Source organism: Neopsephotus bourkii, unplaced genomic scaffold, assembly GCF_033783945.1.
Source record: "Neopsephotus bourkii isolate Nb327-2 ecotype Australia unplaced genomic scaffold, CSIRO-AGI_Nbou_v1 NB_1768, whole genome shotgun sequence".
NCBI classification, from domain to species: Eukaryota; Metazoa; Chordata; class Aves; order Psittaciformes; family Psittacidae; genus Neopsephotus; species Neopsephotus bourkii.
In genome coordinates this window covers 1,348,567-1,375,967 of record NW_026902242.1, presented here as the reverse complement: position 1 = coordinate 1,375,967, position 27,401 = coordinate 1,348,567, and the positions used below count along the sequence as shown (strand labels likewise).

Below are 27,401 nucleotides of genomic sequence, written 5' to 3'. Positions count from 1 at the left end.
TCACTGGGTTGGGATGGGCTGTTTTGCAGCCATCCTGCACGTTCAATGTCAGCCATTAGTTCTTCCCAATCGGGCATCAATGTTCAACACACACCCAAAAAAATATATAATACTAGTAATAATAATAACAATCTGCAGCCTCTCCGAGCTTCAATACTTGAAGTATGAGTCAAAGAAGCAGTTTCACTTTTCACTCGGGAAGCTGACAAGCATGACTAGAGGGGGAATAAAATAACATTCAGTTCGCATAAATATCAAGCAGGCTGCTTGAGACTGATGGGCCAGGAATGTATTCTTAGCCATCATTCTGGCAGACAGGCCCAAGGACACTCATAACTTATTTTACAATCATTTAGTTTCAGCTCAAGTGGAAAACGTGACAACTTATCTCTGCTGACAAGATGCCATATCGAACCTTACAATTAACTCTCCCATGATTATCTGCCCAGCCCATCATTAGCTTTGCAGTTTTTGATGGACTGTACAGGCAGCTTTCCTTGATGATGGTCATCATTTGCAGGGTGTATATCTATATTATACAACATTAAGGACAAAACTCTCCCTTGCCATGTAGCTGGGGTTATCCTGACCAGCACATCCTCAGTTCTGCAACTGCTAAGCCAGGTTTTTAAGCAATGTGCTGCTGAAAAATGTCCTCTCCTCCAAAACAGAGCATCACCATGCTCCAGTCTATGCCTGCTGCTGCCTGCAGCCCATACAAGCGAGCTAGAGATGCCCATGCCCTCTCCCAGCAAACAGCCAACCTACCTCCCTGCCCTCCTGTAACACCAGTGCCATTATTAACTCCTCCCAGCTGTAAATGAGAGCCGCCATGAGCTGGATCCTTGCGGTTTACCTCTGCATGCTCACACCACCTTAAGGAGAATGTCATAAGTTTCACGCATGTATTCGGCCACTTTCTATACCAAAAGGAGAACAGGTTTCTCATTAACGGTGTGCTTCCAGCTTTGCAGCATCATGGAATAACATGAGGTTTATACCAAGAGATAGCAGAACTTCTACACAAAGCAGTATGAGAAAGTCTGTTCCAGAAAAAGTAGTAAAATAGACAATTCAGAGTACACATTGAGGGTAAGCTGACAACTACGCAAGTTATTTGAGGTCATTTAAATATGTGTAGTACCTCACTCCATACCCAGGAGGAACGTGTGATACCTGGTAAACAAACCCCTTGTTATCAAGAGATGGGATATTAAATAAGCCAAACAGTCTGTTGTTAGCACAGTGATTTTTCTCTATGGGTGCATGACACATGGGATAAGACAAAGATTGTGGTCAGAGAAATAAGAGTTGAAGAAGTATCTTGTCTACAACTACAACCCAGAACTATGAGATGGAACATTAAATGAACAAAGAAACTAACCAAACCTTCTCAGCAGAGTCTCAAGGGCTGTGCTGTTGTACTGCTCTTCATTTGTCATTTGAAACACATCTGGGATCAGTTTCAGGGCAGTATCTCCTAGTTTGATCCCAGGTCAGTATCTCCTAGTTTGATCCCAGGTCAGTATTACATGTTTGTAAGAGGTAACATTCTACACAAGTCTCACTTCTCATCTTCTTACAGTTTCGGCTGTATTATTTGGAAGGTGCATGTGCTCCACAAAAGGATCTCAAAAGACAACTCCATCTGTGCCTTGTAAGGACGTTGTCCTCCTGGATTACAAAAGGGTAAGAAATTCACAGAGTGCATATGATCCTAGACTGGTTTGCATTGGAAAGGACCTTAAAGCTCATCCAGCTCCAACCCCTTCCACTAGGGCAGGTTTCTCCAAGCCCTGTCCAACCTGGCCTTGAACCCTGCCAGGGATGGAGCAGCCACAACACACACAACCTTCTCTCCTCTCCTGTGTAATTCAAAGCCAGCCTGTGCTTCCTTGGTGCCCGTAGCACAATATGAGTAACTTGCACCCCAAATTTCTCAGCATCTGCACCGAGAATGTCTGAGATTTGAATTGAAGCCGTTTCTTCTTCACTACTTGCAGTGCCTGCATTATAGAGCTGCAGAAGATACCAGCACAGGAACCAAGGAGGAGAAGAAAATGAGGGACAATAAGCAGGTATGAGTGCCTCAGGCCATGGTAAAGGAGCTGAGGGTGTAAAAAGCATGAGGAAAAGGGGCAACATACAAGGTACAGGAATAGCACAGCACAAAGGCAGAGGTACAAAAATCTGTAAGAGTGGAGCTTCATCTTTGGCCCACAGTTCCTATTCTCTCTCTCACACACAACCCTCTCTCCTGTGTAACCACGTGCAGTGGAAACAAGGATATTCTGACCTCTTCTATTTTCATGTCTTTTGATTTATTCCGTATTTTTGTCAAATCACCTATTTACAAGAGCTTGAAACAAACTCAACAGGTGACGCTATTCTCCAGAGACCAAAGTCGAGCTTGATCTGGTTTACATTTTTCTTGCATCTTCTTGTTACATTTTTCCAACAGGCTTTCAAAGTGAAATTAGACTTTTTTGTCAAGCCCAGCTCCCCAACATGGCCTTATTCTCAAGTGGCTGGAGATTGATTAATTTGGGTTTTTGATTTGCCCAAGTGACAAGAAGGCAGATGTTACAAAAGCGGGACCTGTGAATGGGATCAATTAAAGAGCGGAAGCAGCAACACAATTAATAGCACCAGGTTCAAGAGGGAAAAGAAAGCACTGATGACGAAAACAACAGCAACAGCTCTGACTGCAGCAGGAATCTTTGCCGCGACCCAAGGAAGGCTGGATCCAAAGAGGGTGTTTCAGAACTTTCACTATGCCATTAGTGGTGAAATGAAATAACCAAAGATGTCGGTAGCTGGTGGACTGAATAATAAAAAAATAGCTGGACACTTTCATCTTCTACACGTGTGTTTTAAATAGAGGTGAAAAAAAGCAATCCTTTTATTTAAACACGGGAAGCAATAGACTAAAACCATCTGTAGTTGTATTTCAGACCCATTTCCCCAAGCTGAGATTTTTCTGGCTGTGAAATCCAATGCTCTACAGCTTCCCTTTACAGCTATTACCATAAATGTTCTATCAAGTTCTTTATATTCCTCCTCTGCCTCAAACTGAAGTTAAAGGGATGCTGCAATTGCACAATGACTGCAGAAAGCTGGAGCCAGGCACGGACGGTACAGGACTGACATTAAAATCCTGTCAAAACTGCAGCCTGGCAGAAGTCTGTGGATGGGAATAAACACTCAGAAGTGGGGGAGAAGGGGTGACACGAGATTACAGCCTACAGGCAAAATAAAGAAGGCAGAAATGTCTGAAGTACAGAGAGCTCATACCTTTGGTAGGAATTAGGTGCATCCGGTCATCGTTTAGCTGAATTCAGCTTGGACACTCAAGCTATCTAGGGCTTAAATTAACCTGCTGCACTGAAGGAAATTAAAAGGAACCTCTGAGCAGAACTGGGGGATGGAGATGAAAAGGCCTCAGGAGTATTCTCTTTCCACGGCGTCTACCATTTTTCCAGCCTTGTGCCTAAAGCCTGTAAATCACAAAGCTATCCTGTCATGTACAGAAAACCCCACTGAATGCCTAAGCTACTGCCTCCTTCCCTCTCGTAGCAATTTCAATTAAATAAGGAAAACTAAGACCCCTTCTTGGGGGGGAGGAAAAAGAAAGGGTCTCTTTACTTCTCTCTCTCCCTGCTTTTGGAGGGTCTGGCTTTTGCTATGTGTTCGCATGCCTCAAGCAAAGCAGACCTGGAGGCATGGCAGGATCGTTTCCCCTTGGCAGCCTAATAAGCTACTTTGTGAGAAGCGAGGGACATCATCCACAGTCTTGAGAGATAGAGTCAGGCTCACGACAGCAAGGCACAGGTATCAGAAGGACTGGCTTCAGTAATGTCAGAGATAGTTAAGCCCTTGTTACAATCTATGTGATCTAAAGGGAAGGCAAAGTTACTTCTAGCTCATTTTCTACTGATATGCAATGTCTGACTATCATAAAGGAAGCATGAAAGCAAAAATGCAATATAGTGTTTAACACACACCCCCCCCCAAGTATATTGCTCAGTACATTTTCCCTCCTAAGGAGCACCCTAATACAGTGCTAGTAAGACACCATCCTGCTCCTTAGAAATCAAAGTATTGCTAGCACGAAGAAAAGCAACTGTATTTTGTTAACGCCCTTTCAAAGCTGCCTTATGAAGTTAGCTTCTTGTACCACAGAAGGAATTTACCATCTTACAAAAGGAGAGGATACACCTATTCTTGAGCAACCCTCCTGTGTTGCCAATTCAGTGGCAAGCAAAGTAAAGACTACTGAATATTAGAGCACCTGCAAGCCTCAGAACATGAAACAAGAATGAGATGCTAATCTCTCTTCCACACATCTTGCTTACAGCAGCTTTAGTTCTCAGGGGTAGAGATATTATGAACTACTCCCTGAGTGAACACAGTTTGCTAATCTGTTTTATCCCCCATTATGCAGATGCATATTTGCCTCCTTTGTACTTTGCGCTGAATATGCCCTGTGGAAAGATCAAACATGACAAGTTGTTTGAATACATAAGGACAACAAACTAGAAAGAGATGTAAGTCTTAGATGTTGTAGGATTGCAACCACATCCCAAGGCAAACTAACTCCATGGCTCCCACTGAATAAACCCACAGTCTAGATGTATAAGGGATGTCTCTAATTCTTCTGGCATAATGTTTTCACTGGGCAGCATCAGATCCGTTGAAAAGATGTGATTCTTACATGGTGTCACCCTGAATTGCTACAAACTGTGTGTATGATGCTATGGGCATTGCTCCTCCTGGCCATCAAGTGTACACAAAATGGGAAGGTGAGGAATATTACAAAAGGCAGCTGGTTACGGGGATTCATTCCAGGTAAGTAGCTCTTAGCTACCCTGTGAGGGAGAAAGGAGATAGATGGTCATTTTAAAGACAAACTGTATGGCTGTGGAATGTTTTCAGGGCAGTGTCTCCTGGTTCAATTCTAGGTCAGTTTATCTCCCACTTAATAGTCAGACACCTCAAGGAAGTTACCAACTGTGGCATGCCGGACCTAGCAAACCCACTAAGACCACCCCAAGAAATGATGATCTGCAAAAAAGCAAACACTTGGAAGCACCACTAAAAGAACACGTTCTGGATACACAAGCTACACCATGACCAAGTGCATACAACACTGTGTGACAAATACTATCTTATATCCTTGTCAAAATGATATGCATAATAAATTCACCTTAATTACACAGAGAGGGTCAGAGCTCTGCCTGATCTAATGTTCAGCATTGTCTTCTAATTGGAAAAAACCCTCAATTAACAACAGTTTGCATTGAAACAGAGCCTTGAGGTCTCGAGGTACTCGGAAAATAATGAACCCATGCCCTACTGCATCATTTCCTACTGAAATATTTACCTTGTATTGCAGGATAGGCAAAATAAAGACAGAAAGGAAGAACCGACTTCTTCAAAGAAAAGCTCAGAGCCAGAAAGACGTCTCTGTCTCTACTGTTGTACTTTAACCTTCAGTCTGTATAACCTGTGAGCAGCTTCAAGCATCAAACCCACTCACTGGTAATTGAGGAGAGGTTAGGTAGCTCTCCACTGTCAGTCCGCAAGACTTCAGTGACAAGCCCAAATATCAGTGAATTGGAAAAAAATCAAGAGACTTTCACCATTAACATTTTCCAATTAAAGTTGAATAACTGCTATACAATAAATAGGTTGTTAACGGCATCACGCTGGGTAGGAAAAGGCTAAGGCTTTCCTGGTAAAGTATGCCATGAGCACCAGCATCAGAAAGGAAAAGAAATAACGGAAGCAACACCAAGGATACTCTTAATCAAAGACAAAAATCAAACATTTTCCTAGTGTAGAAACCTACAGAGGAAAAGTAAAGCATTTAACATAAAGCAACGTCTTTGCCACCTTTTATAGGTGTCAATGACACAACTGTCATTGACAAACATTTTATCAACCACTCTTTCCAGCCCTTACCAGGTCTTCTGAACGTTCAGATAACCAGAGCCAGGGCCCTTCTTTTGCTCTCACAAAACCCATGCAGCAGAAAAGCCACTCACCCGGAGTGACGTGTAAACTGGATACTCCTCATCGACCTGGGCTGCAGGTGGCACACACGATGCTGCATTAAGGGATGAGATCAACTGTAACAAATGAAGGGCCCAGACACTTGAAAGGAAATGCTCTTCCACCTGCGGGGAAGGCCAGGTCTCTGCGCTTCAGCTGTCCCCCAACAATCAGCAGGTTGTGAAGGAGTTGCACATCGGATCTAACACAGAGGCTTCTTTCACTCCTTGAACTGTGTATACTGTGAAGCAGCTTTGAAGTGTTGGATTCCATAGGTAACATATACACAACGTCCCTATACCCACAGCTCTGTGATCTGGGCTGGAAAGAAACCAAGCCTGCAAACAGACATGCTTGATGAGGCAACAGCTCTCATGTTGATTGGAACAGAAAATTCATTAAGCTGGAGAAGAAATGAAAACATTGTGTTCATTTCTTGCACTCACTTTGTCCAGATCCTGGCCAAAACAAAGCAGGGTGCTTCTGGACATGCCATAAACAAGAAATCTAATTATCACAAGCATATATGTGTACTTCCAGAGTATGGATACAAAAAGAGGAATTCTGAAATCTCAAATGACTCTGATGGCAGCTATACATTAACCTTTTACATGCTCAACTTTGTGCTTAAAACATACCTGAACTTTCTCACGTTTAGAATTTGTATTACTATTATAATACAAATTTAGATTATTAAAATTTGTATCAAATGGTTAAGTAAACTAAAACAGTGTCAATCTAGTAAGCTTGCTCTTTTTCCTCCCTAAGTCTTACTTAAAAGGTGCTTAAATGTGCAATGCACTGGGCTCACGACACTTTTAAGCCGCATTATTTGAATCAGAACAGTTTACGAAGTGTCACACTTTGCTTTTATTATGTCTTTCCTTGAGAATGCGTCTCTCAAGTTCTACTGCTCTCTGCAAACATAATTTACTTTTCTAAGTTCATACTGGGTGAATTTGGCTTGTGTACTTATTTCCTTGTAATTATAATTGATCAAACTACATCACTCCTGAATGTACACAGGCATCCCCACATCAAATGCAGCCTTCAGTTTAGCTAGTTCCAAAAGGCCTGCCCTTCTGCTGCTGCTGCTGCTGCTGCTGAATGTGGTCAGTGTGTTGATGTTTCGGCTGCTCTTTTAAGAGTCTAAAGTCCAACACCACAGGTCATATTTATTTCTGAGATACTGGGGAAAAACAACTGATCCTCTATCTCAACCTACCTGGCAAGTGACCTGCCAAGAAACATCAGAGCAAAGCTCATTCCAGGCTGCAAACATTTTAGATTAAAGCAGTCTTAAAATACAAACATGTGAAAAGAACCTTTGAAAGATTAAACTATCTTTTTATACAGATGAGACTGGAGGACAGCCTCCCTGGTGAAGAACTCACTTTGTACAGGGGTGCGATCATCTTCAGTATTAACCCTTCCACTCTGACATATACTAATATAGAAACAGGAGAGAACAGGGTATGTTTTACAGACTTCTAGGTACAGTAGCTGTCAAATGTCAGACATCTGAGCTACAGAGAACTGGCTTGCTGCTGAAGTTCCACAGGAAGACAGTTGTGGAGATAAATAAATGAATAAATAAATAAATGTATCTGTCCTGGTTTGGACTGGGACAGAGTCTTAGTAGCTCATACAGTACGGTGCTTTGGATTTGGTGTGAGAATAATGTTGATAACACACCGATGTTGCTCTAAAACAAGGATTTCTCAGTCTCCCATGCTCTGCCAGTGGGGAGAGGCACAAGAAGCTGAGAGGGAGCACAGCCAGGACAGCAGACCCGCACTAGCCAAAGGGATATTCCATACCACAGCATGTCATGCTCAGCATAGAGACTGGGGGGAGCTGGCTGTGAGGAACCTATCAGTGACTGGGGTGTCCACTTTCCTTCCCTGGGAAGTCCCGATTTTTGCCTGTTTTTAGTGGGACACTGCAACACACTAACCCTGTGCCTGGATGGTCAGGAATGAGGAGTAAGACACAAGTTTGAAGAGCTGATAAAGAGAACATTTGCTGTTCTTGCTATTCTTTAGTCAGGTTAAATTTTATGCTTCAATAATAAAAATACAGTGCTTTGGCTTGGGTTATTTTTTTTCCTTTTCTCCTGAGTGGGGACAAACAGAGAAGGTTTAAGAATCAAATCCAACTGCAGGAAGAAAAAGCACTGATTCGTTGAATGCTGCTAGACAATCAAGTAAGATTAATCATAGAACCACAGAATGATTTAGGTTGCAGGGACCTTAAAGCTCATCCAGTTCCAACCCCTGCCACAGGCAGGGACACCTTCCACTAGAGCAGGTTGCTCCAAGCCCCTGTGTCCAGCCTGGCCTTAAACACTGCCAGGGATGGGGCAGTCACAGCTTCTCTGGGCACCCTGTGCCAGCACCTCAGCACCCTCACAGGGAAGAGCTTCTGCCTCAGAGCTCATCTCAATCTCCCCTGTGGCAGGTTAAAGCCATTCCCCTTGTCCTGTCCCTACAGTCCCTGAAGAAGAGTCCCTCCCCAGCATCCCTATAGGCCCCCTTCAGACACTGGAAGCTGCTCTGAGGTCTCTTCTCCAGGCTGAACAGCCCCAATATTCTCAGCCTGTCTCCCACACAGGAGGTGCTCCAGCCCCTGATTCTCCTCATGGCCTCCTCTGGATTTGCTGCAGCAGCCCCATGTCCTTCATCAATGTGATGTCTAATCAACATCAGTAACCAGAAACTCCCCCCCACCATGTTCATCTCCCCTATTGTAAGAAACATTCCAGGCATATCCTGATTTCAGTTTGAAATCTAAGTGAAACTGAATGCAAAATATGCATCTAAGCATCCATAAGCAAATGTTGGTAAAACCAAAGCTTTATAGTTCCACTCAAAAAGTTAATTTAGTCACATAAAAAATTACTGACAGACATTTGGCACTTGAGGCTGTGAACAAGATTAAGATGAGCAGGAGGTTGCCAATGTCAAATTATCTGAAGATGAAGCCTCACATTTCTTGCCATTTTGGAGCCAAGCACAGGTTTTAATTGGTGAATGAAACAATTCTTTATATTTTAATGAGGGGGAGTGCAAAAAGAAGAGGATCTTAAACAAGAAAAGCAGATGGGTTTCTGGAAAAGTGCAGAACTGTAAAAATCCATATAATATAGCTCACCATTTAAACAGCGGCACCAGGTAAACACAGAAGTACTTAGCTAGAAACGCAGCAAACTTGTGTGGAAATACCCCCTCTCCTTAAACTAACATCACGACACAGCTCAGTTTAAACCTCAAAGGTTTACTGGTGCCATCTCACCCCTCCAGCATGGACACAGAAACTGAAGAACTGCTTTCATATGTTTAATTCCTTTAACTCATCACAGAGACATGGAATGGTTCAGGCTGGAATGGACCTTAAAGCTCATCCAGGTCCAACCCTGCCACAGCAGGGACACCTTCCACTAGAGCAGGTTGCTTCAAGCCCCATCCAGCCTGGCCTTGTACACTTTGAACCCATACTGCAGACAGGCAGCATACTGCAGTGGGTTTGCTTCTTGACCAGTTTTGCTTTCAGTGTAGCACACTGGGCAGAGTTTGAGGAACACCTCCTAGTGCTCTTCATCCATACGACTTGGATGCTCTTCATCCATCATTCTGGTGAAACACACATACCTAGAGTACACGAGACAGTGCCTGTATTTTGTGAACTTGGGTCGGAATGTCCACAATCTTAAAGCAATCTCAGTTTCCCATTTAATTGAGATTCTTACAGCCTACAAACCAGAATGGGTAAGCACTGAGTCCTACTGCTCCTGGATGCTAACACATTCCTAAAACACCACAGGCGGAGAGCATCATTTAACACTCTGAAACCCTCTTCAGAGAACTTATCCTTCTGCTGACACTATTCTGGAGAAGAAAGCTCAGTAAAAAGACAAATGGGACATACACCTATATCTTAGAAGCAATCAGAATGATCAGATTTCCTTGCTGACCTCTTTCTAGCTGAGCACTGAAATGATATGGCTTCCTCCTGCTTTACAACGTTCTAGAAACCAGTATGAAACAGCACCACTAAGGTCTCATTTAAATATAAGACAGCCTTTTGTATCCTCCTGGCCATCTCGCTGCAATGGAAAAATGATGAATGACCCAACTATGACACTAATATAGCAGAACATACAGCTGCAAATGTCTTATTCCTGAAGAGTGTCAAGATCTCTGCCTCGAACGCCTTACGGTGAGGATCTAGAAGGAGGCTGGGAATGCAGAGAGACAATGGAAGCTGCATGAGTGAAAACTGCTGAACTTACAGTCTAAATGAGGTGGTGCTGGCAGATTGCTTCGGTAATTGTGCAAATACAGTAGGGATGTTCCTGTACTCTCTCTCAAGATGACGTCATCTGCTTTGAAACCAAGGATGAAGTCTGAGCCTGATTTATTATTATAAGGAACTTATTTGTCACCCCCAGCACAGCAGGAGCTTTGCCCTGCATGCCTCACATTACTCTTGGGAACCACAGGCTGCAAAACTGCATCTTCCCCTGCATAAGTGAACATCAGTCTGAATTCTGAAGTTCTGCAGGATGATTCTTGCTGTGCATTACTGGCCACAAGGAAGGTGCTACAGTGATCCTGATGATAATAAAATACCAGTTTCCTATTCCATTTCTGGACTGAGTAAAGGCAGACGCATGCCGGTGGAAGCCCAACTACCTAAGACATTGCTGTATGTAAGTCTTTCTGGTTGACTGGGCTGCTTGAGGGAAGAGCTTGTCAAGCATGTGAGCTAGATTTTAATACTGGAAGTTTTGAGTCTGCAACTTCATGCTGAAAGGGGGTAATTATCCAGAAAAGGTTCAAAAGTTGTACTTGATAACCCAAGTTTCCTTGAGGTATGTCAGGCTGTTTAGAAAGCAGAAGGCAATAAGAAGACATTGCTAGCAGAGTTCATCCTGCTGAACTGGCAAAGGTCCCCTCTGGAAGTATGCGCCAGAAGCAATTTGTCTGTTGATCACAAGAGGGTACGCAAAGCACGTGAATGTTTCCTTTTCCTTCTTAAAGACAATGTAAATTACTTGCACATATTCTGTCTCGTACGTGGCAAATTTTACAATAGTAAATATTAGGAACTGCAGGAAAACCCAGAATAACTCTATAGAAAATAGAACTGAACAGCGCTCCCCCTTTAGATTTGCTTCTCAGTAACAATTTCCTTCTTTAGAAAGAAGAAAAAAGCTCTTCCAACTGAAACCACTGACGTACTTTAACACAATAAATAAACCTATTTGGAATGGTATCACAGAATCATAGAATGGTTTGTGTTGGAAGGGACCTCAAAGCTCATCCAGTTCCAACCCCTGCCACAGGCAGGGACACCTTCCACTAGAGTTGCTCCAAGCCCCTGTTTCCAACCTGGCCTTGAACACTGCCAGGGATGGGGCAGCCACAGCTTCTCTGGGCACCCTCACAGGGAAGAATATGATTTATCCTAGTCAAGAACTTGCCTACTGAATTCCAACAACTTTCAATGATGCTTTCTGGTTGCCTTTTGAAATGAAAGTGTTAGGACTGTTAGAAGCAGGTTGAACCATTTTCTTTTTCTATGTATAGCAGAAGACTCCATCATTTAATCATTCCAAGTGCTCACGACCAGAGAAGTAAGGCAAGTTGTAGGTCTGCATTAATATAAACACTCCAATGACCTCTTATACCCTATGGCACAGTGAGAACTCAATTTTACACCAATAAACCCTAACAGCAAACTGTTAGAAACTCCAAAGACACCAGGTATTACAACTTATATAAATTACAGCTGAGATCAAATGGCCCGTACAAGCAATTGTACAGTGATAAAGCCTAAGTGGATGATATTTAAACAGATACTTGATTTACTGCAGAATTTTATATCATGCTAGAATTCAAATGTCAATTTACAAGTCCGGAGTAAAGAAATCCTTGTCCATTGCAAACTACTGTTTGCAGTGCTGTTTCAGAAGAGCTTAATATTGTAAGTTTAAGGAAGAAAATCTTCCCTCTGATAGTCTCAGGACACAATCTTAGAAGCCAAACTATAAATCCTGACATTTAAAAAGAGAATGAACAAGTTACTGTGGAAATAACATCCTCAGCCTTCTGTGAGTGAAGGCTGATGAAGCTGATTTGTGCAGTACAGGTGGCTGTGGTTTCTTCCATCAACCCTTCTGATGCTCAGTTTAAAGATCTGTCTCTCAGGCTCTTTAGGGATGCACAATTGTGAAGGCTGGAGGAACAGCACCATAACCTATTAGTAGCAGCAACACCACTAGTTAATATTCAGCTGTTTTCCACTGCAATCATGCAGATGCACATTCCTGAACCAAAAACTTCAACACCTAAACAGATTACAAATGGCTCCCCTGAGACCAGACAACCTTCTTATTCCCCAGCAGCGAGCAACCAGAGGTAACTCTGGGTGAAACGAGAAAGAGCCATTAAGGAACAGATTTATCAAAGGAAAAAAATTGAAGGCTTCCAAAGTGATCCAGGAAAACCTCTTGGCCAATAGCTGCAGCAGCAGTAATTGTTCTAAATCTATCAATAAAGCTAAGCTGCTCCTTCATTGACTGCAAACACCAATTTCTTTCATGGAGGATTATAAGTTGATGCTCATGGTCTCTCTACTGCCATTAGGGTGATAAACAGTTCAAACTACATCAGGATCTGACATGTAGATCAATTCTGAGTCCATAAAGAACCTACACAAGAGCTTCCCGGACAGGGATTTACTGCCCCCAGTTTTTATTCTCTCTTGCTGCTAAAATTACTTCTGTCAAGTACTTAAAAGAGTCAGGAAAAAAAATAAAAAGTAAAAAAGAATTAATTTTTCATGTGCTTCTGGAACGGCCTTTTTAAATTCCGCAGTTTTTAAGGCAAATATGTTCCTGCTTTTAAAATCAAGCTGCACAGTGGGTGGTATTTAGCTAAACAGCGAGCCGCTCGCACGGTCCGCTCACTATCAAGCAGACAGCAATTTGAAACACTGAACTAAGCTGTCTAGATTTTCTCTGAGGGCAGTCACAGGCTTCACGTTACCAGCACCAAATGATATTAGACATTTAATTTTAAACTTCAGGTACTTAAATGTAAAACCTTACAACAGTAATAGTCATAAAGCAGTGGGGCATTCCATTTCAGAGAATGGATTTTTCTATTTTTCCCCTTTAATTTAACCAGCACCTCCTGTTTTGTGGCTCTGCCCACTACAAAGTAATTTATCTAATTAGGAGATGCTCACAGCTGCTTGAAAGACAGAAGCCCCGGGAAACCAAAGGTCTGGTTTGGAAGACTTTGAAAAGTTCTCTGGAGCCACACAGAGTATTAATTTAATGTGGGGAGAAAAAAAAAAAAAGAAGGTGCAGAGAAAAAATGAATCCCAATATGTTATTTTGTCTACAATAAAACCATGTGACAATAAGCAGCATATTCTCCCATACACTGGCATTTGAATTCCAAACGATGCTTAGCTTCTCGCCGTACCTGCTGCTTTCGCAGTGTTACCTTTTTATGAGTAAAATTCAAACCTCTTTTAATGGAGGAAAAATATCCCCTGAAATTAAAAAGGGTTTTTTCATGCGTCAACTTGCCAACATAAAGGACACATCTCTGAGCTTACCGAAGGATGAGACAACGAGAGCAGTGAATTATGCTGGAGGTTCTGGAGCAGGTTTAGCACAATCCTGTTTTCTGCTAACCTAAAACGCACCTCACCTTCAGTCTAATCCCCCCCCCCCCCCCCCCATATTTATAAAGTTAAAAATACACCTTGCAGAACCTCTGCAGTAAATTGTTCAAGCCCAGCTTATTCAGAGGTACCCATCAGTCACCTGCGTTTTTGGAGTAGGTATTTCATAGGTAATTCTAGCTGTTGTCTCTTCTGATCCAGAAGTAATCCCAGATGAATGTCAAGTCAGAAAAGGGTACTGCACATACTTGGGAATACAGAGGAGAAAAGGCTCCCTTCACCAGGAAGTGAAAGCCAGCTGAAGCTCAGCATCAGGAGGAAAGCACGAGTCCAGCGTGGATCTCAAAACCAGAAGCAGCGTTACAACATAAAGGGGAAAGGGAAAAGTAGGAACTTCGGTTGAATTTCTGCTTTTCAACATTCTGATTACATGCCACTTTGAGGAACTTTCTGATCTGCATTTTGAAAACTTTCCTCTCCTACAGCCTCAGCTGGCTCTAAGGAGCACAGGGATGATATATGCTCACCTGCCTATAGGTATGTCAGGCTATAAAGGACTGGAGACTATTTTGTCTTTCACTTGCCTTCCTTCTAGCGCAAACATACAATATTCTCCAACTTTTCTTTGAAAAGCTACAGTAAAAAAGAAGGGCGCAGAAAGCCAAAGCTGTGATATAACCTTTCAAAAGGAAAACAGAATTGGGATGGATTAAAACGATAAAGCAGCTCAGGAAAAATAGAGACACATCTATATCCTTAACTGTGAAATCGGTTCAGTCTAAAGGAATCTGTGTAGGGCAATGCAGACTGCCCTAAAAGACTAACCAGTTTCTAAAGAAATGGAGGAATTGAGTGGACACAGAAGGGAACAGTGCTGAAGCATTTTATCTTGTTGCTGAACAGGATATTTGGCTGTCACTGAGGCTGAAATAAAATGTGTTTGCTATATAAATACTTGGTAAAAATCAGTACCATTCTGATGCAAACACAATGCTCCTGAAGATATCACCCACAGGCTCCATAAATGTATGTGCTGCACTTATCACAGAATCATAGACTCGTTTGTGTTGGAAGCGACCTTAAAGCTCACCCAGTTCCAGGCCCCTGCCATGGGAAGGGACACCTTCCACTAGAGCAGGTTGCTCCAAGCTCCCTCTAATCTGGCCAGTTATTATGGACTTTAGAGCTTATGCCACTCAGAGCCAAGGTGACTGTGATTTTAAACCCTCCATTCTCATAAAGTGGCACTGAAAAGCTGCCCAAAGCTGCTTAAAAACCCAGAGACAGTATCAGGACTATTAAAACCTTATACAGATACATACATATATATATATGACATATATATGGGACACGTGAAATACCTTTTCATATCCCTGTAATTCTCACTATTTTAGGGATAAGCCATTCAGAAACAACTTTCCTCCCCCCTTTTCCTGTCCTATTGACATTTCTCCCCATTATCCATATTCTCAGTTTCTTCTCAGTTCACTCTCTTTCACACATTCTTCTCTTTTCCCCACTTCATGAACTTTCCACGGTTTCTCCAACTGCCTGTTAAATCCTATGCTTCGGGACACATACACTCCAATGCTATGAACCATCTCTGCACCACAACACATTAGGAACACCCATGTCCCAGCACACCCACCACAGCTGCTTCCAGGATGCTCTGATTTGCTTGGCAGCAGGTCAGCTATAGGTGAATAGCATTATATCCCTGTCCTTAACAGGCACTCTGCTGAGGCCAAAGGCACCATTTTGTTACCACATATCATGCTTACCCTTTAGAAACCACAACCCCTGTACCTCTGTTACAATCTAATCACTGCAAAGCACCATCTGGAATAGTGTTTGCTCCTTTTAATGTTGTTAAATGCTCCACAGAGAAAATACTATGACTATGCCAGTAGTGTGCACACATTAAAACAAGAGCACAGCAGAGAAAGGACATCCCGATGAAAAGATGTGGAGGATAATTTACTACTAAACACCTACCACATGGTGTAACGAAATAAGAATATCAAGCGAGCAACCTACACGATGTATCTGAAACTAAAATGAAGCTATATTGTAACCGTATCAGCTCTCCTTGCTGATAAAATATTGTACTGATCTGTTTTCTGATCTTATTTCTCTTTTTCTCCCAAATGCTACAAGTTTGGCTTCCAACTGAGCATCTGGGTGAACATCAGACTGCTTGGGTCTTTTTCTTCCTTTTAAAAAAGCAAACGACCAGACTCCCCCTTCACCCCAAAGCAGATAATCCCCCCCCAGCTCCAGGTTTCTTACCACTGCTAATGCCAGAGTTTGCAATGACTGTTGCCTCACTCCACTGATCTGCACTGGAGACCGAGTAAGAGCGCTGATGCATACCATCCGGACGGCTGTTGAAGGAGACTAGACTGATCCCACTTGCCATCTGAGACACAGATGTGCTAGTAGTCACGTTCCCTAGACATAAATGGAAAACAAATTGTGTCAATAGAGAAGACAAAATCGATTCGCATGAAGATGGATGGGTGCATCTTAACAGAGCATCAAAAGAGGTCACTTAACCAACACCAAAACCAAGCAGCCCTCCTTGCAACAATGAAGTGTGACCAGCTTGGGGTGCCGCAGATTTCGGCAGCCCTCTCAAATCCAGCTAGGAACTTCTGACACAAGAGACTGAATTGTCAAGATTTCACCTCATCCTGTTCATTCCTCTTCTAGGAAACAGCACCTTCCACAACCCTGCTACCAATCACATCCTGTATAGGTTCTCCACTTGATACAGGCAAGCACGGAGCACGCAAGGCAGACTGCACAGAAAAGGAAGCTATTCCTGAAAACCACTGTTCACACAAGCAACCGAGATGAGCCAGCCTAAGACTTTAAACCAATCTACCTCAACTCCACAACTTTAAACCAATCTACCTCAAAATACTATTTCACGTAAGCAGGCAGCCCAAGTAAAGTCAAGAACATAGCCATGGGGAGCAAGTAAGTGGTAGCACTGCAGGACCAAACAAGACACTTAGACTTTTAATCTTAAAACAGGATCACGACACAAAGCACACACTAGAGGTTTGTTCCATTGACTGCAAACATCATTCCTGTGTCTCGTCTCACAGCAACACACCCATCACAGCTCTGTCTGAAGGTCTATGACGCTACAGGTGAGATACAACAATAGCCTTTCCCCAGCACACACCAGAAACAAGTATTTTCCTGATCACTGAGGTCCAGGACAACAAAATGCTGGGAAGTGTGTGTGAGTGGGAGCAACAGGAACAGGTTTCTCTCCATAAAGCAGGAGAAGTGCGATCTGGAGAACAGGAGGCTCTGGGGAGATGAGCTTTAAGGTCCCTTCCAACACAAGGCCAAGATTCTATGATCTGGTTGAACAAATGCTCAGAGTCAAAACAATAAAAACCTTTGCAGAAACTCAGGTTTCTGATGGTTTCAGTCACAACTTGATATGGGCCCAAGTCCGCTCGACAGTGTTGGTTTCTGAGTGTATTTGACTCCAGTCCCATCACGAGACCTGCATATTGCAAAGATACAAAGATTTTACAATGCTACTTCTATTCCTCATGGCAGGCTCTCACAAATGACCCCACAGGTCTTCTATGGATTTAAGAATACTCTTTAAGAACACATATAAAGGGAAAGAGACACAATTTTATAGAACACCCTAACACTTTGCATTTCCATTGCACCTTCTACTGATGAGTTCAGAAAAATTAATGAATTAATTTTCAATGCTCCTGTGAGGTTGTTAATTATCTGCTATCATTTCCCCCATTTTTCAGAGGTTAAATGACCCAGGGCCACAAAGGAAGATTGTGGCAGACTTGAAAATAAAACCCAGATCTCCCGACTCCCAGTTCTATCATTATGTCTTTTCCCAGAGCAGCCTTTGGGAAGACAGCAGAGCTCTGTGAACTACTTTGTGTTATTAGAGTTGGCATAATTGTCCCTTTCTCTCTTCCCCTTTCCCAAGACTAAATCTCATCTTTAGTCCCTAGCCCAGATCCAGCACTATAGTATCTGTCCACCTGAGTCTTGAATGCACTTACACAGTCCCAAGAACTTCTGCATGGTAATCTCTGCTTTGGAGATATGAAATACATACAGGATTTTGGAACCATGTTGGGACCTCCCAGTGCAGTGCCGTAGCTACTGGTACATAATTCCTCTCTAATCACTTTCCCTGGGCAGCCCTTTTGTCCAAAAGAACCCCATAATTAGAGCATCATCTGCCAAAGTATTGGAAAAATTTATGCCTCCAATATCTTCAGGATATTATGTGCTTGACTGCATCAACTGAGAGCAAGTTGCTAGTGCTGGTATTTTAGCACCTTCCAAAGAAATGTTCAACAAAGAAAGCAGGCCTACAGAAATGCAGGTACAAAGCAGAGGATCAGGTTATAGCTCAGTGTCCTCAAGTCACAACCGAAAAGGGAAATGCTAGCTGACAGTACACAGATTTTAAGATTTCTTAGAAGAAATACTTCCTTCCAAACAAACTTGTGTAATGCTACTGATGCTCACTTGGGAATAACCTTTTCCTCGTTTTCACAATCTATTAATAAATGATTTTGATGATACACCACATTAAAGGGAGAGGCTGACATGAGTGACTGAGCTTCAGACCAAGTGGACTCTAGAAACTTGAGATTTAGGCCAACATCAACACCATGTGGATCAATAAAGAAGCTCTAAGATCTGCTCCTGGGGCAGGACAACCTAGTGGAGCAGGTAAGTATGGGGACCAATTGGTTGAGTAGCAGTACTGCTGTGAAGGAGTCAACAGTGGATGTCAGAATGTGTGGTAACATTGTACTTGAACACAAACGACAAGCTGGGCATCTAAAACACTGTACACAGTATGTCCCACTTAAAAAAGATGGTTGGGAAATTAGAAAAGAGCCAGCAGAGAACTACCAAGACAGTCAAACCTCTTTGATTTTACTGTATGACCTTTTTAGGCACCTTTAGGTTATTACTGGTAAATAGCTTTGGAAACAACTTGTTTTCTTCACAAGCATCCACCTTGCCAAACTCAAGAGCAATGCCACAAAAGTGCACTTCTAGCCTGTAGCTATCTTTCACACTGCACTCAGAAAAATGGGAAGCCACATGTAATGAATTCCAGGAAACAATTACTGGATGACCCATCCATGTTACCCTGTGCTGGAAGTTGCTCTCTCTGAGCAATAATATGTTGACATCTTCTGACCAGTTCACATTTGAACGGAAGTTTTAAGTCACTTTCTAACCATGATGCAAAAGCAAAACCTTAGAAAAGAGAGTATCAAGACTTTTACATCATCATGTCTGCACCCATTTTCACCTTAATGCCACCTTATGAAACTCTATCCCCCATGTTACTACATCAAACTGTTGAGTAAGTGACTTATTCTGCAAACCAAATAAGAATTCTTCTTCCATTTAATGCTTCTGAAAGGTACTGCCATAGTGTGATAGACCTGCTACCTGCACCCCTTGCAAAAATACTTATTCAAGGTTAAACTCCACTTTCTTCACGTGCTGTAAGGCTTTTGTGGTACAACAGACCATGCAAGCCAGAATCCATGGGTAGATATCAAAAGGACTGGACTACAGAAACAAAGCGTGCCCTTTCCCCTCCCTTTCTAAATGTGTTCAGCTCTAGCACAAAGTTGTTACTTACAACCTTATTTCAGAATCATTATTTCCCAATTTATAGCTCAATTTTCCACTTCTCAGTTTAACCGCAGCATGCCCAGGACATGGATTCCACCACCCCAGTAGGCACTAATGGCATCACACCGAAACAAGGACTACTGGAAGTCAACTACTGCTCTTGCGCACTTTATATGCTGCACAAAGCTTCTACGAAACAGTCCTATGGATTTTCTTGTCTGTAACAGGCAAACCCCAACCCAGACACCTCAACGAAGCATTTCTCCTCAAGGATAATGCCTCAATAGAAAGCATCTCAGCCTTTCAGAAGAAAAGTGAAAGACAGTTAAAAGAAGGACACCAGCAATACTCATTGAGAAGTGAACCCTGTACATGGGGTTGGGCACATGAAGCCTTTACATCAGGCTTTAGAAGCAATGGCATTGATGCATTCTGCCTCTGCTGTCTCCCCCCGTTTGTACATGCATACACACACATACGTATATATCACAGAATCCCAGACTGGTTTGGGTTGGAAGGGAGCTTAAAGCTCATCCAGTTCCAACCCCTGCCACAAGCAGGTGCCTAAGAGCTCATCTCCATCTCCCCTGTTCTGGCAGGTTAAGGCCATTCCCCTTGGCCTATCCCTACAGGCCCTTGTCAGCCCCCTTTGTATCTACCTATCAGTAGACAGAAAAGATACATACTTCGACATTAACATGAAATCCATGGTCAGCTACCTGGCCCATTCAGGAGCTGTGAAAGAGTGCTTCTTCAAATACAGCATATATGCATCAGCTGGTTGTTTAAGTTGATTAGCAGGGGGCAGTTAAATTACTATGCTAATCCATGTATTCTCAGCACTGTTTCCTTGATATGGATATGTGTATATGCTTACTGGGAAGCCTTGATTAGTTCAAGCTTCAATGTGTCAAAGGCTCCAGATTCTTTCCAAAGAATAATTTCAGCTGTACTCACATCCCTAAAGTGTGGGAGCTGATTTGAAAAGGTACTTACCTCTACCATATGCTATTTTTCTTTAAACAATTTGCATTTCAAAGTGAATATGGCATTTATATTTGAATGAATATCAGTATGTTGCCAGAACTTGTCTCAAATGAGCGAAAAAAAAGATGCTGGTCTCCTATTGAACAAAAATGTTTTCATCTACCAAAGGAGCATCAAAGGGAGAGTTCCTCTTTCTAGCCCTAGACAGCTTTATTAAAACTATCTTTTCTGATATTATAAAATACCCCGTTACGGTCGCGCTTACAAAACGTTCAAACAATTAAGCTCTACAAAACCCATCCAAATTAAGATTCAAGGCAATTTCCAGCTTGGGTTAAAGCTCAGCAAAAGAGCCTCTACGAAAAGTGAGAGCACTCTCACAGAATCCAAAATGTGTGTCCATCTATTCAGGGTAAATAGCCACAAACAGCAAGGAACAAATAAAGACAAGAGACTCAGCAGAAGAGAAGATCTGCAGAGAAGTGCATTCCTGTGTGTGCATATAAAGAAAGAGGCTGACAGAAACACACACACTGGGGGTAGAACATGTCTCCATTTCCTATGCACAGAGGGACTTCCTGACAGCATCAGATTACAACACTTAGAAATATGGGGAAAATAAGAAGATTTAAACAAAACCCGGACCATACAGGATGCTAAGTGCACATCTAGGCAGTAAACCCAAAAGATAAAGACTCAGTGTACTATAAAAATGTGAATAAAATATACAATAAAGTTTAACAGAATGCTATCTTACATAAATGTTATCTTACATCTGCACAGAGAACTCAGAGCAGCTGCTGGTGTCTGAAGGGGGCTTCATCAGGGACTGTAGTGATAGGACAAGGGGCGATGGGTTGAAACTTAAGACAGGGGAGATTTAGGCAGGAGCTCTTCCCTGTGAGGGTGCTGAGGCGCTGGCACAGGGTGCCCAGAGAAGCTGTGGCTGCCCCATCCCTGGCAGTGTTCAAGGCCAGGTTGGACACAGGGGCTTGGAGCAACCTGCTCTAGTGGAAGGGGTCCCTGCCTGTGACAGGGTTTGGAACTGGAGGAGCTTTATGGTCCCTTCCAGCCCAAACCACTGCTTGATTCTACATATGCAGTAACCTGCCCAACTATAAAAGAAGCCATTCAAGGTTTCTGCCTCTTGCTCCTGTAACAGAACAGGATGATGACAGTATCTTACCTATTCCTCTTTTGCCATCTTCTAGCTTTAACAGAAACAGCACAGTGAATCCTCACTGGCCAGCACAGGTTATTTTAACACACCCACCACTTTAAACTGAGCCTTCACCAAGTACACCGCCCACTAATTACAAACGCACAATGCATACCATTCGCAACTATACCCTTGGAGGCCAGATACAAATGACTTCACTACATGGAGGTGGTCACACATTCGTGATTTCTCCCAAACAAATCACTTAGTTACAAGAAGTTGTATTCAGAGTGCAACTAAAATACTCTTGGATTTATGAGACGAGCAGAGATTGCAGGGGTTGTGAAGCAGAACTGTATTTTTCCATGCAGCAGCAGCATGTGAGACCTGCAGAGAGTGGCTGCACAGAAAGACTGAAGCAGATGAACTAGAGCTGATGCTTTCACCATGGCCGTGGTTTATTTGTGTTACCCTCTTCATGTTCACAATGAGTTTCTCTTCCAAAAAAGAAAAGAAATTAACCTCTTAAGGCCAGAGGGCTGCGCTCACCAGCTGTTAGAACTAATGAAAAATACATTAGAGTTGTGGGTCAGGAAATCCTGACTCTTGATATCAGAGGGTTAATTGTTTCAAATCATGTTGGGTCAACTTATGTTGCAGGAATACTGCCTTTTCTTGAAATGCCCTCTAATTCAGTAAAAGGCACTGCCAAGTAGATTAGATTGACTGTTGGTTGCCTGTTCAAAACCCACTCCCAACACTGCTCCCTGAAGTTTCTTCAGGCATCAGGGTGCGAAAGGAAAGAGGCCGCCTTGCCAGCTGCAAAAAGATGAAAGGCATTCCCTTCCCCTTCCCCAATTCTGCATTGCCCTGATGAACCAGTTCCTAGAGTTGCACAGGTATCTTTCCATTGGAGAAATCTTTCCTAAAGTGAGTGAGCATCCAAGCTGCACCACTTTCTGCCTCCTGCTTTGCCTATAATCGTGCATGCTGGGACAACTCCTGCTTTAGCTGGAAAATCTGGGAATAGCTCTTCTGGGTTCCATCCACTTGCTGCTTCACATCCCAGCATCTACCTGTTACAGATGCATCCTCCTTCCTTTCCCTTGCCAGCTCTGGAGATCAGGCTCTGCACTAAAATCTGGGAAAAGTACTACTTACAGCATTCTGCCTCTCCAATTGAGTCAGGGATGTCCACATTGGAAAGGAAAGCACTGCGCAGGCATCAGAGCTCTGTCTGGCCACATCTTCATTAACAGAGAGCCAGAGAGCTCCAGCTTCCGTAACCAGGCTCTTGAGCCGGGTTGTCAGTGGGGGGAACCCCTCAAAAGTATTGCTATGGATTCTGTCTGCTGCTTCAACCTGACAGCAGCGTGTGAACAGCACATCGTTCGTGCCTTGGGTCTATCAGGGACCTAAAATAACCTGAGCTTACCTGTACACAGAACCAGAATAAAGTAAGACAATAGTTTTGGGGAACAGTGATTCCAAAACACGCCGCTTGCAGCACTGAAACTCTCCTTCAGTACACTGAGAAGCTTTTTCAATGCTGTAGCAGGCGACTTCCTTGTGGGTTTTACTGATTTTGAAGATGATTTTATTTTTTCCAGAAGCATTTATTTGCTGAACCAATTTCCTGAGGATAAGCAGCTATTAATAGAGGAAGACGTTCCATCTCACAGCCTGGCAGGGTAGCCTCTGCGAACAGGGCTTGATTAGTAGTGTACAAACTGAGAAGGGTCAATACTAATGAACAAGCAAGGCAATGCCAAGAAATATCCTGGCAGTGAAGGACATGGTGCTGGGAGTATAACGAGAAAAGCTATTATTCTCAGAGCATGCCAAACCAACACAGCAAGTGTGGAGGAAAATTAAGTCATCAGAGGAGACATCTCTTCTAAAGGAAAGTTAAACCCAAGATCTTCACCACAGGCTTACGCTCAAGATCCCAGACTATTTATTCTACTGGGATCAAAGTGTGTTTTCCCTTCCCAGCAGGCAGATTACTATTATTTTTCAGTAGTTTTAACAAATAATAGTAATAAATAGGGTACGCTTTGCTTTCTGGCCAAGAACTGGTTGTTACCTGCTTGTTAAGGGACTGCGTCTATGGAGGTGACCATTTAACACTGGCAAATGCTCTACTTTGGATTGCTGTTAGTGGTTGTGAATCCTGGTCATGACTGTGAATGTAACTTGGCAAAAAACAACAGTGCAAAAGGAAACCATCCCGAGGTATTATGCTGCTCGCTCGTAAAGCGAAGCATGCGTAGGGGCCTGAGGCAAAAGACGTAAAATGCTTCCTAATCCATTTGACTTGTCTGTGGAAGTTATTAATAACACAATTGGAGAGGGGCTGGGAAGGAAGGGAATTACTTGTGGTGCTGGATCTACAACAGAAGCTGGTTAAGATGAACCAAATGAACTTTTGGAGCCTTCTGCCAGCCTACAAACCTGTCCGAGCCCTGCGAGTGGCATCCAGAGCCTCTCTGGGATGGGGAGGGATGACTGCTGGTATTCAAACACACCCAGACCCTTCAGGAAATGGAACAAAGAAACTTTATTTCCGAACAAGAGACAATAGATACGAATGGGAGATGACTTTTTTTTTCCCCTCCTATAGCTATTGCCACTGTAACAGCAGCTAAGTGAATGCATGTCTGCAGTGTGAGCAGTTTTGATAAACAGCCTCTGCGGGCCACACAACGGGGATAATGTATCCTTAAGTACTGCCAATGAGCTGCCATTCTGCACAGCCAATTACTTCTGTGCGTCTGTCACTCAAAGGAAAAATGACTGAGCCCATTAGATCAAACCTTTGTCACTGTTCCTAATGCACTCTTAGGCCTCATTAATCTGAGGGAGCAGCAACACAGCCGCCGGTGCCTCATTGCCTCCCCCACAACAGGCCCACGTGAATCTTCTCATCTCTCCCCCAAGTGCACCACGTTAATCAAGCTCTCCTTATTACCCCGGTCCCTGTCACGCCGGAGAGCGCTCTCTCTCTTAAATGCTCTCATTATGGTCCATCTTTAGAGCTGGCTGAGTGGGGAGAAAAAAAAAGCAAGAGCCAGAGAGAAAGAGAAGAGGAAAAAGCAAGTCCGATCGCATTAATATTCATGACAATAATTAGTATTCTAGGTCACTGAATATTCATGCTATTAGTTTGGCTTTTTATGGGTTTGCTGGATGTCCTGATTGCTGGAGTGTGGAGGAAAACAGCATGGTTGGGACTTTAGATGTCAACGGCAGTTCAATACTCAAAACACATTTGTGAATTTTTTTCCCCTTTTGGTAAATCAGCTTCGAGCCTCCTGATGGCTTTAATATTTTAAAATCACTGGGGGGAGAAAGAGCGAGCAATTCCGCAAAGGTCTGAACATCCAACCAGGCAGCGCTACAAGGGGGAACTAGCGGAAACTGGCAGGGCTGCATTGGGTGGACAAGACAGATGTGGGATTTTATCCAGGATATGGCACAATGGAGGCATGAAAATCAACCTGAGCAGAACAGGCAGGGGCTGAGCAGCACCGGCTGCATCTTGTCCAGCATCTGCATTCATCACATCATTTCTACCCTTTACCTACATCACCATCATTAGAGATGGGCACCAGCAAGAAAGAATCCTAGGACAGATCATTGTTTCCTTCTTTCTCTAAAGAGCAAACTCTTTCCTCTCCCCTCCTCAATATTCAACAAATGCAACTATTTTATCAAACACATATTTCAACAACACTAATATCTGCCCTGCTCCCTTTCCCCCAGTATGAAGCAATTCAGGCTACTAAGATAGAAGTATTTTGCTCTGGAAAAAGCAAATCCTAGTCCAAAGGTACTGGAGAAGATGACCTTGAGGGATCCCCTTCTAGTGAGATAAAAGGGAATTCTCCGCTGCACTTAAAATTGGGCTTTTCTTCCTTTGAAACGAGCAAACTGACAACTTCTCCTTTCCTTCGCTGCAGCCGTATATCACTGAACTAACAGCAAACCCAACCACATGGAAAATTGACTTGGGTGATTAATGGCAAAAGTAAGTCACAAACTTGCATTTGTGCTCTGTGGCAACATCGTAAAACTCCCGCTAAAGTTGAAGCACAGGAAATGTTTCATGGTAAGACAAGGGAGGTACCACATAGACTGCATCATTGGTAGCAAATAACTAACAACTACCAACCTCTGGCACTGTCAAGTCACACACTGCTCCGGTACAACAACTTCAGTCATCTCCAAGGAGCCCACAGCAGATTCCAGAATTCAGGATTCAGTCCTGCATTTATTTGCAAAGGATCTACAGGCTCTGGAGGAAATGCCTATGCTACAAAGCTGTTGGCTTGATACATGTTTTTACTTATCAACAGCCCAAAATGGATCTGAATCGTCACAGTCACCTCCAATTAAAAGGTTATTATGAAAATGCTGATGAATTAAGTAATAGCAGCCTTCCAATATTTGAAGGGGGCTACAAGGATGCTGGAGAGGGACTCTTCATCAGGGACTGTAGCAACAGGACAAGGGGCAATAGGTTGAAACTTAAACTGGGGAGATTTAGACTGGATGTTAAGCAGAAGTTCTTCCCTGTGAGGGTGCTGAGGCGCTGGCACAGGGTGCCCAGAGAAGCTGTGGCTGCCCCATCCCTGGCAGTGTTCAAGGCCAGGTTGGACACAGGGGCTTGGAGCAACCTGCTCTAGTGGAAGGTGTCCCTGCCTGTGGCAGGGGGCTGGAACTGGAAGAGTTTAAGGCCCTTTCCAACCCAAACCTGTGATTCCATGATTCTAATTCAATATACTTGGCATCAAGACTTGAATTCACAACACAGAAGTGATCCTACCCATGTTTTTTCATCATGCTTCTCCTGCACACGGCATGCCACACTTCAGAGGGTACTGGCTCTCAGTAATGAACTCAGCAGCTATTAATTCAGATGTGGGAAACAGCTATCCAACTGACAGGTAGGGCTGCAGCCTGTAAGTCAGGTTTAAAAGGTAAAACGAGTAATGCAGTGGTTCAAGACCAGAATTACTAGACGGGTACCAGAACCTAAAGACACCATGTCAGAATCTGAGAAGATACACTAATGGAAACCCAATTCCCTATGCTTTTCGCAGAAATCTCTGGAAAGGAGTCAGTTCCAACTCATCTGCTTCCCAGTACTTCAGGGTAAAGTAAAATTCCTAATGACCACTATGCTGATTTAATAGATGATCACAGTTAATAACAGATAGAAGCCTCACATTTATAAACATGTGAAGACGCCGTGCTTCTAACATGTCTGCAATGTCAGATACACTTAGCAGATAACAACCTTTAGCATACTTAACGATGGCTATGCAGCTAACACATTTGAGGATAATTCACATACTGTACAGTCACTATTGTAAGTAAATTTAATAGCACCAAATTATTTAAATGAAGTGTTAATCAGGAAACAATTTATCTCTACACCATAAGCTATTTTTAGATGTGAACTTTCTACATCAGTGGCTCTTGCTGCAGCTCAGGCTTTGGGTTGTTTGTAGAGGAGAAGAAATAAATGACTCCTGGGAGAGATTTCAGGAATAAGTTCACCTTTAGGTCATCCAGCTCAAACCCAGCCCAACTCGGGAGTAATTGAAACCTAGATGCTCTCCTGCTCCAAAGTCAGCAAGAACCGAGTCAGCTTCTAAAAGGCACAGAGATGTGGCCAGTGCCTGATTTCCAGGACTGCCAGCCCTTGGACACTGCTGCCATCTGCTACCAACTGACAGCTGGAACTAAGCAAGTCCTCAAGTTACCCTGTTCTGCAGTACTTCCAACTGAGATGCATCATTCAATGCCATGTAAGTTTAACTGA

At 43.1% G+C, this 27,401-nt stretch overlaps 1 protein-coding gene across 8 annotated transcripts in view; it reads right to left on the bottom strand.

The window, feature by feature from the left end:
* AGAP1 (ArfGAP with GTPase domain, ankyrin repeat and PH domain 1) overlaps nucleotides 1-27,401 on the bottom strand; it is a 319,948-nt gene that overhangs the window by 87,616 nt on the left and 204,931 nt on the right. For 6 of the 8 annotated variants that reach the window (XM_061379186.1, XM_061379187.1, XM_061379188.1 and 3 more), the window contains one exon: nucleotides 16,045-16,206. The exons of the other annotated variants lie outside the window; for them this stretch is intronic. In XM_061379186.1, the coding sequence (XP_061235170.1) occupies nucleotides 16,045-16,206 (162 nt within the window). The remainder of the gene's footprint in view (nucleotides 1-16,044; nucleotides 16,207-27,401) is intronic. 8 annotated transcript variants of the gene reach the window in all.